At 36.0% G+C, this 16896-nt stretch overlaps 2 protein-coding genes across 2 annotated transcripts; one reads left to right on the forward strand and one right to left on the reverse strand.

Annotated features, from left to right (window-relative positions):
* The first annotated feature begins 623 nt into the window (after positions 1-623).
* Positions 624-7053, forward strand: pcp4l1 (Purkinje cell protein 4 like 1). Its single transcript, XM_057333772.1, has 3 exons — positions 624-783; positions 4698-4752; positions 6529-7053. The coding sequence occupies exons 1-3, from the start codon at positions 775-777 to the stop codon at positions 6678-6680; spliced, it is 216 nt and encodes a 71-aa protein (XP_057189755.1). The 5' UTR covers positions 624-774; the 3' UTR covers positions 6681-7053.
* Positions 7054-7172: 119 nt separating this feature from the next.
* LOC130554249 (putative ferric-chelate reductase 1) lies at positions 7173-14223 on the reverse strand. Its single transcript, XM_057333769.1, has 7 exons — positions 14003-14223; positions 13248-13339; positions 12897-13097; positions 12127-12222; positions 10930-11122; positions 10669-10827; positions 7173-10574 (listed from the first exon to the last, which is right to left on the reverse strand). Exons 2-7 carry the CDS (start codon positions 13335-13337, stop codon positions 10531-10533), a joined length of 783 nt encoding a protein of 260 aa, XP_057189752.1. The 5' UTR covers positions 13338-13339; positions 14003-14223; the 3' UTR covers positions 7173-10530.
* Between the last annotated feature and the right edge of the window lie 2673 nt (positions 14224-16896).

Below are 16896 nucleotides of genomic sequence, written 5' to 3' on the forward strand. Positions count from 1 at the left end.
CTGAATGCACAAACAAAGCGCCTCTTTATTACAGCACATAACATTTTACTATTACTGATGATAAATGTGGCCCATTATAATAATTATAGATAACAACATTAAGTATAAATAATCTGTATACAAAATACGTGTTATAATAATAATGATAATAATCATATAAAAAATAAACAACAACAATACTTCTACTAGTACTACTACTACTATTAAAAATTAAAACATTATTTATATATTTATTATATATTTTGATTTAATAGTTACATTAAAGCAAATATATATTTAATATGTTTATTGGGCCTATTTACATTTTTTTAAGCAAATATATAAATAACTATACTATTAATATTATTATTCAATTATTAACATAATATTAATAATAATCGTTATTTTATTCTTTTAAAACTTTTACATTTTAACTTGCATATGCATTCTTAGTAGCCCAGATATTTAACGATATGTATTAAAAAATGTGGCACTGACTGCCAATTGTTCAAATGCAGCCTGACTTGATAAAGATGAGGAGGATAATGATGATTATTATATCATTATTATAAGTATATTAAACTAACCTAAATAAAGAGAGAGAGAGAGAGAGAGAGAGAGAGGGCAGGGGCGTGTTTTATCAGGATGAGCGATGAAGAGATGCAGTGCTCTGTATAATACCCTCGACTCAGTTGTTCTGACTTATTTTCAAAGCACTCTATCAAAAGAAAGGAAAGTACACTTTTACACTGTTTTACATTGACGCCAGCAGAACATTTAGTGACGCTTGGAACTATGAGTGAGGTGAGTGTGAGATTTATTCATTTCTGCCTCTTTCAAAAACTCAAAGGTTTCAGTAGATTATAGAAATAAACGTATGGCATCATGTTCAGAATAAACATTCTACTCATTTATACAAATAAAAGAATAGAAAGGGTAGAAAGATAACTGTCATTCTGTTGATAAGTATTCACGAAAGGCTTTTTGTATTAATGATATTTGTTAGGTGAAGAGTCGAGAGATCAATCTTGAGTTCACTGTTTTAAGATGAAAATGTGAGGCTTTACATTTCTGTGTGTCTCCCATTAATTGGCAATTAATAAGAGACTCAGGGGAGCTTGACCTTGCTGATATGAGTTTGGCTCATTAGCAGATGGAGATTGTGCTGTGTGTGTGTGTGTGTGTGTGTGTGTGTTAATGTTTGTATATCCCGGTGGGGACCTAAACCTGAATGCACACCAACACATGGGGACTCGTGTCACCGTGGGGACCAACATTGAGGTCCTCATGGGCAATTTGGCTCATTAGCAGATGGAGATTGTACTGTGTGTGTGTGTGCGTGCGTGCGTGCGTGCGTGCGTGCGTGTGCGTGTGCGTGCGTGTGCGTGTGTGTGTGTGTGTGTGTGTGAAAATAAAGTGCTGGTAGAGGTAATGCAGCTCAGAGAAGACTGTACTAGCCAACACACTGTGAGCCATGCGGATGACTTCTATCTTCAGTGATAAAAAAAGACAATCGTTTACTTTACAGCAAATATAAAAGACCCTCAGAGAGCTCAGAGAGAGCACTGGAACCATACTAGTTACAAGGAAAGGTTGAGTTCGAGTTGAGGTGAAAATGCTCTCTCGGTCCAAAAACAAGAGTCTTGCAGCAGGAGAGTATAAGTATATATGAAGACTTTGGTTCCAAAATGAGATAACTCAATTTTCAACATGTTTTTTTTTTCTGTTATCGTGTTTTTATTGTGTTAGTTAGCTGTATTTGTTGAGTTATTATGGCTGCAGTTTGATTGATATTCATTGGAATGCACAATAAAAAAATGGAGTTATCTCATATTGGAAGCAAACTCTTCATACATACAGTTCTTGTATATGGAGGATACATGTGTATGTGTTGAGGTGTGCACATGTGTCCATCAGTTGCTTATAGCAAATACAGTATTACAGTTTCTCAGGATTGACTGACAATAATTTGCCAAAAATGACATGCCTTGCCGCCACTCAGACCTGTCATACGTTTTTATTTGGAAACAGTAAGATTCTTTCGCTTGGATAAATAAATGCCCTCTAATAAACACATTAAATGAATGAACGCGAGAAAATTTGTCAAATAAATGTCACATTTTGTATGTCAATGTCTAAGAATATGAATACCACAAATCTAGGCCACCAACTCGTGGCTAATTTATTCTATTTTAGTCTGATAATTGAAGGAGCAAGGTCACAGATATACGGAGTGCATTTTGGCCTCAAGTCATTTGCTCATGCTGTGGACACTCAAAAAGCAACATAAGGATTGTGCAAGGACACACGCACACACACACACACACAACAATCTTGAATAGATACATGTGTGCCAGTCCAGATGTCAGCAGGTGAAAATGATTTCGTATTAAGTATTATTATACATGAACAGAATACACAAGACATCAAGTAGTAGCTACACAAATGTTGTCATGGAAGTGGACATACGCTTGATATTGTGATGGCATTGGATTCTTTCAGGGCTGAGTGCCACCGTTCCAGATTACACACAGAATTGAAAAAGGGAGATTAAGTCGATGGGGATTATGGGGTCTTTACCACTGTGTCCTACACTCAAAAAAATGATTTGTTGGTTTTTGTTCCTCGCCACAGGGCATTGATGGCTGGCTTGCTCACTGGGAGACTGCATTTATTAGATATTATTAAATATCATTTACTAGAATGATCTTGCTTGTTCTGTAAACACCATGCGCTGTGTTGTGTTTTACATTTTCTGTGTTTTTTCTGCTTTGGAACAATCCACATTGTGAAAAAATTGAATTTACATAAAAAATTAGTGTCAAGTGGTTCCACGCAAATATGTTGAGTAGTTTCTACAGAGAAATTTAAGTAAAGTTGACAAAACTTTTTGGAGTAAATCCAAACCATTCAGATTGTACCAGTAATTTTAAGTTAATTAAACGCAAAATTTATCCTTCTCAACGATACTTTTTGTTGTCACACATAAATTATATACAGACTTACTGCATGTATGTCAAAACACAATGAGCAAATCAGATGAGAGGCATCTCAGGATTGGCATAAGCACAGTTAATTCTCATTGAATGATGCAATAAACATCACAGACGCACTGTAACCTCTCACAGTCTAAGCACATGTACCACTCTTCTAAACAATTAATTAATACTATATATAAATGAATATTTATCTACAGGACAGAGCACCACTCGGTCCTGTAGATTCATCCTCTACAATATCAGGAAAATTAGACCTTTCCTATCTGAGCATGCTACGCAGGTCCTAGTCCAGGCTCTTGTTCTGTCCAGACAGGACTATTCCAATACGCTACTGACTGGACTTCCTGCTTGCACAACCAAACCTCTACAGATGATCCAGAATGCAGCAGCAAGAGTGGTCTTCAATGAACCGAAGAGAGCACACGTCACTCCTCTCTTCACTAAGTTACATTGGCTCCCTATAGTCGCTCGCATCAAATTCAAGACTCTGCTCCTGGCCTACAAGACCACCACTGGTTTGGCACCCCCTTACCTTCACTCGCTAATGCAGACTTATGTACCCGCCAGATCCCTACGCTCTGCAAACAAACGACGTCTTGTGGTGCCATCCCAAAAAGGTAAAAAATCTCTCACGTACCTTCTCGGGATCGGTTCCACATTTGTGGAATGATCTGCCTGCTGCTACAAGATCAGCAGATTCTGTGGCCATCTTTAAGAATCGGCTGAAAACACGTCTCTTCCGTCAGAACTGACCGATCAGTTCTGACTTCTATATCTTTTCTACTCTATCTATATATATATTTGTGGGGAGTGGGGGGGCTTGTTGGTTTGGTTTGGGGCGTTTCATTTGTTGGGACTGTGTGGGTCTGGTCTGGTTTGGTCTTGTTTTGTGGTCGATGTCGGACAACAGAGGAATAAAGTTAATTATGCCATTACTACTTTTCCATGGTTGTTCCTCTGTTGTCTGTTGTGGATCGCGGAATGGGACCGGGTTGGACCTGCACGGTTTCGGTGGGTGGGGCTTCCTGGGTCGCGGCTGGTGGGCTCTCCCTGTTCTTAGTGGACGTTTGCTCGGTGGCTTTTGGTCGGGGTCACTGAGTGCAGCTATGACACGTCAGAGGAGATCTGGCCCTCCCGGCTGAGCCTGGTTTCTCCCGAGGTTTTTTTTTCTCCATTTATTCATCATTGGAGTTTGGGTTCCTCGCCACAGCAGTGCAGTGTTGGCTTGCTCACCGGGAGACTGCATTTATTTATTTATTTATTCATTTATTTATTAGATATTATTTATTAGAATGATCTTGCTTGGTCTATAAACACCATGTACTGTGCTGTATTTTACCTTTCTGTGTTTTTCTTATTTTCTCCTGTAAAGCTGCGCTATATAAATAAAATTGAATTGAATTGAATTGAATTGAACATGTTTTATTGCACTTATGCTTTTTGTTGTCCTAATGCTGATCCAATTGCTTCCATTATTGACTCAACTTGTAAGTCGCTTTGGATAAAAGCATCTGCTAAATGAATAAATGTAAATGTAAATGTAGTTACTTGCATTCTTTATGTGCTGTGAACAAGGATGGGTTTAGTAAAACTAACAACAGCGACAGTTCATTTACGCCTGATAAAAGTCCCTGGATTTCAGTTGATGGCAAACCACTCGCATGTAAATTTTGTACGCAGACGATGATGAAGCTGAATGTTTTTGTCTGTTTCTCTCAGAACAGTTCTTCTGATCCTCCCAACAGCACCCAGGGCTCCACCACCAATGAAAAAGGTGCGTTTGAGTGTGTTGTCATCAAACCATACTTCATACACAAGTATACATTAATTATCCTCTGTCCACTACATTAAAAATGCTGGGTGTTTTAACCCACTGTTAGGTCAAATTGAAACCAATGTTAGAGTGTAGAACTGGGAAGTTACATAAATGCATGTTTAGATTTGCATTTGACATAACAACTGTGTATCAGTTTAAGCTTAAAATCTGTTTTTATGGTATTAGCTCATTTAAGGTAGAAATAACTACTGTAGTTGGAGATCTTTTTCCTCTTTTCTGCCTCTGATTTATTCCTCACTATTTTTAGACATCAATCCTTTCAGGCTCTTAACAAATTTTAAAATGGTCAAGGTTCCATACACTAAAATCTTTAGTGCGGTGTACACACTGAGACGAGCTATTCATGCTTCAACAATAAAGATATAGGAACAAAACAAAGAAATATGCTTTTATCCTCTTGGTATGGACTCACAGACAGTTTTTTGTGTACTCTTTCTCTCTCTCTTTGTGTAACACACACGCACACACACACGCACACATTAACACATTACTGGTTTATTATCTCCATGGGGACAGTCCAGAGGCATAATGATTTTTATACTGTACAAACTGTTTATTTTATCCCCTAACCCTACCCCTAAACCTAAAGATCATAGAAAACTTTTTGCATTTTTAGATTTTCAAAAATTATCGTTCTGTACAATTTATAAGCTTTTGTGCCCATGAGGACACACACACACACACACACACAAACCTTGGTTAATTCCATTGATTGTATGGCACGGTTATTTGAGTTTACTAAAATTTAAACTTTGAAAATGTTTCTGTTCATTGACATCAAATAAAATATTGACCTAATACTTAAACTATATGAAAAATTGAAGTGTTGCCTCAAAAATAAACCGAAATAAGTTTAAAGCATTAAAATTATAATAACACACAAATAAGACTAAAATAAAAATGAATGAATCTTATATACAGTAGCAACATAAAAATAAACAAATACATTAAAAAATGACAAGTAAAGCATACCAAAATTGCAAAAACCTTAACTAAAATTAACATAAAAACAAAAAAAATCTATAAATTAAAGCGAATTTAAAATATTAAGAAAACTAAAATCAAAACTATAGGCTAATAACTCAAAGAATGCTTATCTGACGTACATTTCATTTCACCCACTTATAACTGAATCCCAAAGGCCATACAATAAACTGAAATACATATTAAAGGGGTCATATGGCGTGAATACGTATTTTTCTGTGTCTTTCGTGTGTTATAAGCATGTATTAGACACGTAAAATTGCAGAAATGAAAGTGTGGGAACAAAAGATGCATTCTATCTAAAAGCGAATGCTCACCTGGACCTGCCTGAAACACCTCGTGTAGCCACACCCCCACAAATCTGATGTTCCAAATATGGTAAGAGGCGTTACATTTCCCTCACGCACTTGCAGTATTCCACCAATCACTACACACTGGTGAACTGGCCAATCATAGCACACCTCGCTTTTCAGAGCCATGAGCTTTGTAAAACATCCGCGCGCTTCAGAGAGGCGGAGCAAAGAGGAGATACAAACATGCACGGTGTGTGGAAAATACAGCGTTTTTAAACCTTAAATCTTGTTTACACATTACATTACATCACATCTAAAACAAACGATAATATTTGTTTTAGCCGTGTCATATGACCCCTTTAATAGAAATGTCAAATATTACTATATAAACAATGGAATAATTTAGTCTGTATTTTTGGTGTCGTGTGCCTTTAAGCCCCTCAGGAGAAAGCGACGGACAACGCGGGAAAGCCTCCCACGCAAGCACCTGAAGAAGAGATCGACATCGATCTGGAGGCCCCGGAGACGGAGAAAGCAGCGCTGGCAATACAGAATCAGTTCAGACGCTTCCAGAAGAAAAAGAAGTAAAGGATGAAAAAGAGTTTGGAGTGTGGAGGACCAAAACGGCTTCCACAACGTTCTGTACGGAAAGAGAGTTAATAGGGCGGAGACAGAGGAGAGGGGAAAGTCAAGCGTGGGTGGGAAATTAGGGGGCTTGAAAACAAATGAAAGCCCTTTGGTATCAACATGCTGGGCTGATTAGAGTTTAGGAGATAAGAATAGAGAAGACAGGATTTTCACTTTAATACACATCTTTTATCTTCGGTTCTCTTTGTATTCATCTCTCTGCTCTCCTCTCCTCCTCATAGACATTAATAGGAATGTTGGGTTTTTGGTCTTGTGCAATGCGTCCATCAAGTATATTTTAATAGCAAATGTTATAAGTGATGTAAACGTAACAAATGTCGGACTGAACCCATGACACAATAGATGAAATAGCTTATTGGAACTGAGTTTTTTGTGACCGGAAAAAAAGTGTTCATCAACAGCAGAAAAAGCACTAGTTGTTTATTTGATAACAGTACACAATGAAGTTACGAATTATCTTATTTATTTGTTTTTTTTTCACCAAAACAGTCATATCTTTATTGACATGTTGGACAGGATTTCATTATAGCGCTGTTTGACTTTCAAACATGTTCAAGGTTTACTGTCAAACTTTGCCCTTTTGAACCACAATTTAACCCTTTTAAGATACTATACTCACTTAAATGTACTTTTTCAATTGTATTTTTTCTTTATTGCCAAAGGTCTCATGCATTCAGTGAAACCTATACAGTAGATTCATTTATTGCTACTTCAATAGAAAAGCACAAGAAGATTCAATCAAGAAAAGTGTCACATTTGGATCTATTTTAAGCGTCTCTTTCTCCTTCCACTATAATTAAAACAGTCTCCACAGATGTCTGAGAATAGCACAAAATAATGAGAGCGCTCTATAGACACTGATCTCAAAGTTAATAGGACGTCTGTAATTGCATTGAGACGGGTGTGATAAATATGGCAACTCAAACAGTCAAAATGATTGTGTCTCTGTATTATTCTGTTGTTGATTTATGGCACATTTACTCTCTAACAGACACATTATCTTGTACAGTACTTCTATGTATTTTCCTGTGTGTGTGTGTGCTTGGGTGATCTAACCCACACTTGTTTTTTTCTCAGTGTGACTCAGTCTAAAACATATACTTCCACGAAAAACACCCCTGAATGTCATGTCCCAAGGGCAGTGAGTAGTTACATACAGTAAAGTGGATTATATAACATTGCTTTTTTATCAAAAGTATGCTATGTGCACAAATGCATCTTCGATAAAAGAAATTCTAGTTCTTAAATATTTTTAACCCACAATTTGAGTCAGACAGTAGAGCGTGCAGTGGTGTACGAGCAGGTGCATTAGATGCGAACACGTGTTAGAGTTGGTAAAGGGGAAAAAGAGAAATTACTGGACGCTCCCACTCACTTCCCTCTATTTATAACCGTGAGGACCTCTATTACATGGTCCAACATAGCAGAAGCTCTTGTGTGTCTGTGTGTGTGCAGGTAGAGAAGAGACAGATGAACTGTAAGCATAAAAGAGATTTGGGGAATGAAACATTTAGGGCAATTATTTAAAAAAATGTTAATGGGCAATCGGCCTACACCTACAATAATCTGAAACAATTTCTCCCTGTCATGTCTTCTCTTTTATACAGTAAATGTGAAAGTACATCTCATTTTCCACCTTTAAATGAATGCGTTAATTCGTGTTTAATGTATTGCGCATGTGTTGAACTCGGACGTCCGCACTTAATCCGTGATGAGTATGCGCAGGAAGCTGTGCGGACGCGTCTGTGCGCGAGACGGACAAACTCAAGTATGCCCGCGGCTTTAGCGTACCGCACCTTCTCTGGATCGGTTCCCCATTTGTGATGTGATCAGCACATTCTGTGGCCATCTTTAAGAATCGTCTGAAAACACATCTCTTCCGTCAACACCTGACCGATCAGCTCTGACTTCTATCTCTCTTTTCTACTCTTTCTATCAAAAAACCCTTAGATTTGTATATGTGGTGGGCTCTATGAGACCAGTTCTATTGCGCTTTTTGTTGTATATGTTTTTCCAATTGCTTCCATTGTTTACCTCATTTGTAAGTCGCTTCGGATAAAAGCGTCTGCTAAATGACTGAATGTAAATGTAATGTTTAGTGCCAGTTAGTGTGCGATGTGCTGGAACGCATCCTGCAACAGCAGAGGGCGCTGTTTTATATTCTATCTGCCCTCATAATAATAATAATCTGTTTTGATCATAATAATCCCAAATAGCACAGGTACGTCTGTAAAATGTCTGCTAAAGATCTGGAAAACATCTGCTGCGTAAAAACATCTGATAAACGTCTTAGAAAAGGCAGTTTAACATTGTAAACGATTAACATCTTACAGACATCTAGATGTTTACGACATCTGACAGAAAACATCTCAGAGACGTATTCCAGATGAGCAAACAATATAAAAAATATGTCTTGCAGATGTATATTCAGACATCAAATAGACGTCTCCAAGATCAGGGATAACAACAACACATCAAAAATCAATACAACAATAATCAATACATCTGCCATTTATCTTTAGATTTCTTTGTCCCGAAAGCATTTTTACGTATATGTCTGGTTCAAGGCGATGTCTGTAAGGACATCTGTTTATCAAAACATCTCATAGAGGGAGAATGTGTGCTTTATCTGTTCTTTAAACTAAACACAGCCGCACATATGCCTTCCTGTTCACACATTCTTATTCAGGTAATACGATGATCAAATAACTAAAATATTCAGACGAATATATAATTCAATCCCCATTACAGTAACAAAAATGTCCCATAAATATTTTTGCTCACGTCAAAAATAATATTTATTTTTCTAAAATAAAATATGACATCACATAACGTGTTTATTGGAAGTCTTACATAAGGAAGTTTTCCTAATCCTATAATGTTGGGTAAATTCAATAAGCCTGTATGTTGGTTTTGCATGGGGCTGTTACAATATCAAAATTCACAGCCAAAAAAATCACCAAAATGATATTATTATGATAGAGTTTAAAAAAAAAGGAAATTAGTCAGATACATTTTTCTCCTCTTCTGAATCATATTTAAAATGTGCTGAACTAAAATACGAAGGTTAAACTGTTTTTTCAGGTCAATTTTTTAACATTATCTCAATGTTTACACTGTAAATACATGTTTTATATATATTGTCTAATTGTTTAAATTGAGCTGAAATACCTAATAGACTTTTTAATGGTAGGTTCCATTTTGTCACATTTTCCTCACAGACATTTTCATAGCTTTAAGATCTGTGTCTGACTTAAATATGAAAAATCTAAGTGTGACAATTGACCCCGGTCACTTCTATAAATGAGATGAAAAAAAGCATGTGATGAAAGAGAGACAATGCCAACAGTTTCCCAAAACAAGGAGTTTAATTTTGTCTAGTGTTCATCTTCAGTATTTAACATCACAAAAGAGCACTATTGTCATATTCATTACACTTGTTAAATTACCATGTGTTAAATTCAATTTGTTAAATGACTCATGTGTTATTGTCATCAGTGTAGCTTCAATGTAACTTCAAATAAAAAAAATAGTTTTCATGATCATTTCCACCAGCAATAAATAATAAAGATGCTGGACTATTAAAACACCTCAGTGAAAAGAGTTGGCTTTACATACAGACCAATGCCAAAACACAGCGGACTTACAATTTGTTTGTGAAATGTCTGTTTGACATACAGTACTTCAGAAAAGAATAGCCTACCCTTCCTACCAGAGGTGTAAACATCAGATACACATTCTACATCACAGATGCTTATTGCACAACTACTAAATCTTTTCCTCAAGTCCTTCAGAGAAAACGCAGAGCGACTGCAGCGAGCAGGCAAAGAGCAGCTGAGAGAGGAAAAAAGTTATTTTGAGTTTTGTTGCATTTGTAAATGAGTGTAATATAACACAGCACAGGAGAACTGCAGAGATGTTTACTGACCATGACTGAAGAGCGAGGTGCTGCCATTTTTAGTAGGTTTTGTGGTTGGTGCAGCCGTGGTGGTGGTGGTGATGGTGGTGGTGGTGGTAGAATTAACATTAGCCAGATTTACAGAAAACGAGGAGCCAAAAGCGCTCTTCGGCTGTCCGAGAGCAGTACCTTTAAAGAAAAAAGAGGAAATGATCATACATCAGCTTCAATCGTCTTCAATTCTTTTGGTATATTGTTTACTTTCAGTACATGTCAAAATCAAACACCCACCATTGCTTGAACCCTGAAAGACCTCAAGGAATGATCCGAACTTTGCATTAGCGAGGTTGCTCATGTTGAACGTTGTGAAGTTGATGCCCAAGTTGGTTAGAGCTTCAGAGAAGTTTGAAATGATGGGGATGTTGAAAGCACACTGAATCAAACTGGACTCATTCAGACGGTACTGGATGTTGCTTACACTGGGCTGTGAAAATGGAGAGAAACAATATACACAACTTTATATTATCCCGAAATACATTGTAAAACCATCAACTTTCTTTCAAATCATAGTTCAAGTCATTGAAATTTATAAAGAAAAAAAAGGTTTTACAAAATGCATCTAGATTTTATTAAAGTCAGTTTAATACAATTTAAAATTTAGAGATGAAGCGATATTAAATTTCTCCATCGATAGCCGATTATTCGGAATGATATTGTGATATGTGAAGATTAGATGACTATTTCTGAATGTTATTCATTCATTCATATAATATCTATTCATATTTAACATTTTGTATATTTTGTATATACATTAATTCATTATACATTAATATAAATTCATTGCATATCCCCGTCCTCTTTTGATTTACAGGATATATCGGCTGCTTCTAAACTATTGGCCGATAGTTTGAAAAATTGCTTTTATCGACCGATACCGATTATTGGCCGATATATCGGTGCATCTCTAAATTAAATTCAAATGACTTGTATTCAAATTCATCTTTTGAACATAAAGTTTTTTACAGTATGCTTTACTGTAAAACTAGCAGGTTTGCCAGTAACTTACTGTAGATTTAATTTACAACTTTGTTTTAAACATAAACTTAGTTCCTTATGTTTTCTTTCATAAAACAAGACTAAATATCTTAGGTCACTTTTCTTGTTATGTAAATGTGTCGTAATTTAAGAAGGTTCAAATAATTTTACTAAAAAACAAGACAAAAATGCTTAGGAAGAATGTCATTTTTTGCAGTGTTGCTGTGCTAATGCCAGTCTCTTCTTGCTCATTTTGAATCTCAGAAGTCAAGTTGAACTCAAATTGAAAACAGTACTAAAGGATAGTAATAAAAACTACAGTAAGTTACTGGAAAACCTGCTGCAAAAACTACAGTAACAACAATAAAAATGAAATCTATATGTCTATTTTAAAAGTTACTTAAGAAATGATTAAGGACCAGAGCTCAAATGATATGATCAGAAATGTCTTACTGAAGTTGTTGTCTCCAGTGTATTGTTTGTGAGTCTTGCGGTTTGGAAGAAGAACGTGCCATTGTTATTGCCACAGACAAACACCGTATTAGACCCCTGCGCATTAAAAGATAAGGACATGTTTCAATTCAAATCAATTCAATTCAATTTTATTTTATTTATACAGCGCTTTTCACAATGTGCATTGTTCCAAAGCCGCTTTACAGGAGAAAATAAGAAAAACACAAAAACGGTCAAACACAGCACAGTGCACGGTGTTTATAAAACAAGCAAGATTATTCTAGTAAATAATATCTAATAAATGCAGTCTCCCGGTGGTTTATTTAGCATATTTTGCATTAAGTGAAAGCTTGGCTGAAAAGTTATGAAGAAAAGAAATGATTCTTGAAAACTGTTGGGAGAGGTGCAGATGAACAAACATTTCCCTGTAATGTGTTCACAGTGGGTGGATTTCCAGTTAGACTTGATTTAGTCTGTTTATTTATAAGACTCTCCGTCATTAGAACTTTTTAACAATATTTGCTGTTTGCCTGCCTATGTCTTTAAACAAAGAAAACAATAAAATAATGGCCAGAGTTGACAGTGACTCACTGAGATCTTTATTGAATACTTGGATGCTGTAAGTCTGACAGAATTTTCCAGTTTAAACCATCCCGTGATCTTGGCGATAGCACTGACATGAGACTTTTCAGCACTGTTGGCAAAAGCAACTAAAAGCCCTAAAAGAAGAAGTTTGTGTCCAACGTTTAGCTTTTTTTAGTTTAGTTTACCTGAGACACATTGGAGCTAACTCCGGCTGCCATGGCGATGTAACCGGTGGAGTTACCGCTGAGCTCAAAGGCCAGACTCGTATCTATGCTGCTGATTCTCGTAGAGGTGAAGAAGCACCCGGAGGTGCCCGAAGGGTCACATGCAGTCGGTTTTTCCACACACAATTTGGTTTTTCCACAGTCACTGCGGGTCAAGGTGTACTAGCAGAAAGAAACACCAGAAACATCTAAGGTCTATTGTTAAAACCAACACCCTTTTCATTACAATACCATCTACGTAGATGCTAAACAATCGCGGCAGGTCTTGGGTTGAACACCTGCCATAAAAATAGTAATGAAAGAGATTCTTACATTTAAAGCTGTTATGTTCCCATTAGCCTTGGTGTACGGCACAGCAGAGGCGATCACAAACGCCACCAAAAACACCAGTCTGCTGTCCATGTCTGTGGAGAAAATGATATATATTTAATTACACCAAAGAACGATAAAGTAGTGTATACATTTACGTTGAGAACAAAACTTTGACAAGAAAAAAAACAAAAGGTTTATCTAGAGTTTGTGCCCATTTTTTAATTGTAACGCAAATAAGTTATCACAAAACATTCTTAAGAAGGAAATTCAGCTGAACTGCCATATTTTTTCTTAAACTTTAATTTAAGAAAAAAGTCAGGAATGTTTTGTATTCCCGAAAAAAAAACTTCTCAAGGCAGTTCTTACATTTTTTTCTCGAGATTGATTTACAAAGCAAAACGTCATTTTATTCTTATGAAAAAAATGAAGATGTTCTTAAAAAAAGATTTGTGAACTTTTTAGGGAGGACCATTAATTGATCTTGAGAGCAACCTTATATTTCATCATAAGAACAGTTTCGTGAATCCGGCCCCTGGTTACAAAAAAATAACGTAACTCTGTAACTATGTGATTTATTAGAACTATAGGTAGATAAAAAACAAAATAAAACGTATTAATTGAGCAGTGAATGTACTGTAATAAACTAAAATCATCAATTAAATTAAACTTCAATTGAAAATATGTATCAAACTACAGAGATAGAGAGATAAAATGACATAAACCTCAATGCAAATCATAGGCAGTTATGTTTTTACCTTCTTGTTTTTTGTAGATACGTCGACCTTCGCGCTCTTGGTCAATATGTAAAGTTTGAAAGCAAACCTGCCTACTTATGTCTCTGACAGGACTCAATCCTTCCACAACCGGAGCGTGCGTGGCCACGCCCACCGCCTCGGTGAATGATGCAGGAGTCTGGATGCGTGAGCAAATACAGCTTTGACGTAATGGATCGATTGAAACATAAAGAGCCGTGTAACCGGACTTTTTCAATTATGCAAATAATACCACTGGTACATAGTACATGTATTAAATACTTGGCTATGTACATTGGATAATGTTGCAGAGTAAATGGTCATTTTATTATTCGCACTAATGGCTTCTGTACCACACCATTCCTTTGTGTTTTTGTCTTGGGAGCACCTGTTTTATTCTCAGACGGTGTACAACATCGATATGTCCCTTAAAAACAGACATCATTCTACCTCAAACAAAATAAAAAACATTTTGTTTTTCTTATCTTATCGATTTGTATAAAACAACAATCCTATTAAGACAGAAGGACACAGGTGGCAAAGCAGAATGGCAACAACATTCTTGTGTAATGACTGTTGGAGATGAGTCGCTCTTCACTGAGGCATCAGATGTCATGCACGCGTCACTTTCAACATCAGTCAAAGAATATGTCGTAAGGTTTAGGATGAAATGTCTTTATCTGTGTGATTACGGGAGAGGAATACAGTTAACATTCCAACCGCGTTTGTCACAGATGCCAATGACATGAGCTGACAGAATGACAACACAGGCTCATTGCAAATATGTACCTCTGCCTACATTTCTGCATATCCCGAAATACGTAGCTCCAGGTACAAATCGCTGCATCTTTCGGGGGGAATGTCCACTGGCGCATGAGTTTTTCTCCGTGTTGATGCAGGTACATTCAAGGTTACAAAGCAGACGATATTGAATATTATTGATGGTTATCCCGTGGCGGATAAACGTCTGATGTCATTACTGTGAGGATTGATTGTGTTTGACTGAGGTAAATCAAGAACTTAAGCATAGCTCCAATAAATGAATAAATGCTCAAAATGCATTAGTATTTTGTACAGATGCTGTTTATTGAAAAAGTGCAATTATTCCAAGCGTTCCGAGGCTGAAGAATTACATCAAAAGCGCCTTAAAACTCCGATCCGGACCGGCTGCGCACAGATTTCAAAAATTGCCGCCGGAACGGTGGAGTTGCCAGCTTCGATTTTGAAATGTCATTGGCTTCTGGTGTCTCGTGACTGGTTGCGTCATTGCGTTCGCCTACGTTATGAATTTTTTATTTGTCTTATTTAAGATAACATCCACATAGCAATAGAAACAAGAAAAATCTGATTGCATGTCATGCTAGGGGAAGATACAAACAATATTATTGGAATACTTCAAAAAGTGCACAAGCTCCTACAATTTTTTTTGAGGGCATTATGGATTCACAATAATGTTTTACTTACTAAAAATACTAAAAAATATGGTTTCTTTCCTAAATATTTACATTTATGAATGTGAAATTTGGCCATTAGAATAATAAAATGAATAAAGTAAATGTGTGTTTGTTTATCTTTACAAGTCACACTAGTACCTAGGACATCTTTCCACAAAACAAAATCTTCATCAATATTTTCATCAATAAAACGAAATACATTACGCCAAAAATACAAAACAAAAGGGCATTGCCAAAATAAATGAACAATTGTTTCTGGCTTTTGTTTGCAAAAGCTAAAATTCTCAAAAGTCTATAGGTCACTTCTTTAATTTTATTTGTTAAAAGATAGCGATTAGAAGCCAAACTTCTTTCCAGTCCACATTTACAAAACGATTCCAGTATGCAATTGCATTTGGTTTCGAAACAATATTTTCCTGAAAGAGAGCTCTTATAGATTTATTCTTAGCATGAGAGAAAAAAATGGTTTTACCTATAAAGGAATGGTTGAGCGAGAATGGTTGGAGTTGCTCATATTCTAATCTGTTTTGTTGCTCAAATAGCATATAAATTCCACTAGATATTGCACCAAAAACAATTGCAAATTCTTTTGGTGGTATGGGAATTTTATATTTTGATCAAAATTCCTCATAGGTTAACAAAAGGCCATCTGAGTTAAACAATTGATCCACTAAAAGAATAGATATGTAGAATGTATAGCCATAGAATGAAGCCACTGATTAAATCTTTTCTTAGTTCTTTGGATAATAGGATTAAAATTTAATGAACTTCTATTCTGTTGATTTTTATTTATTGTAATTCCTAAATATTTAACTTCCAAATTGACTGGAATGTTACAATAAGAGGTTGCTGAACAATCTTTGATCGCCATTAGTTCACATTTCTTTACATTCAAATAAACACCAGATGCTTTAGAAAACTCTTCTGTTACATCGATTGCGGTGGGGATTTAGTCAGCATTTTTTAGAAAGAGGGTGGTATCGTCAGCTAACTGTGTTATAACTAGTTCTCTGTCAACAATACCTTTAATATTACTGGTTTTAATATAATTTGCAAGAATTTGACTTATTATTAAAAATAAGTATGGGGCGATAGGGCAACCCTGCCTAATCCCTCTAGACAAATTAAATCTACTAGAAGTACCACTTAACCATTTAATTGAACTATTACTATTACTGTAAAGAGTTTTAATTGCGCTATTGAAAAATTTCCAAAACCAAATTTCTTAAGTGAGTCCAACATAAACTGATGCTCCACTGAATCAAAAGCCGTATATGTATATATATAAAAGATGTATGAATTTTCTTATAAAATTCACTGCAGTAATTGGAAATCAATTTATGCATGTCATTTGTTACAACCCCATTCACATTACGTTTTTCAATATTATTTTTATGATGGTGTCTCTCTAAATTAAAAAAATATTGGGAATTTTGTTCACCT

This window comes from Triplophysa rosa, linkage group LG5 (assembly GCF_024868665.1).
Source record: "Triplophysa rosa linkage group LG5, Trosa_1v2, whole genome shotgun sequence".
NCBI lineage: Eukaryota > Metazoa > Chordata > Actinopteri > Cypriniformes > Nemacheilidae > Triplophysa > Triplophysa rosa.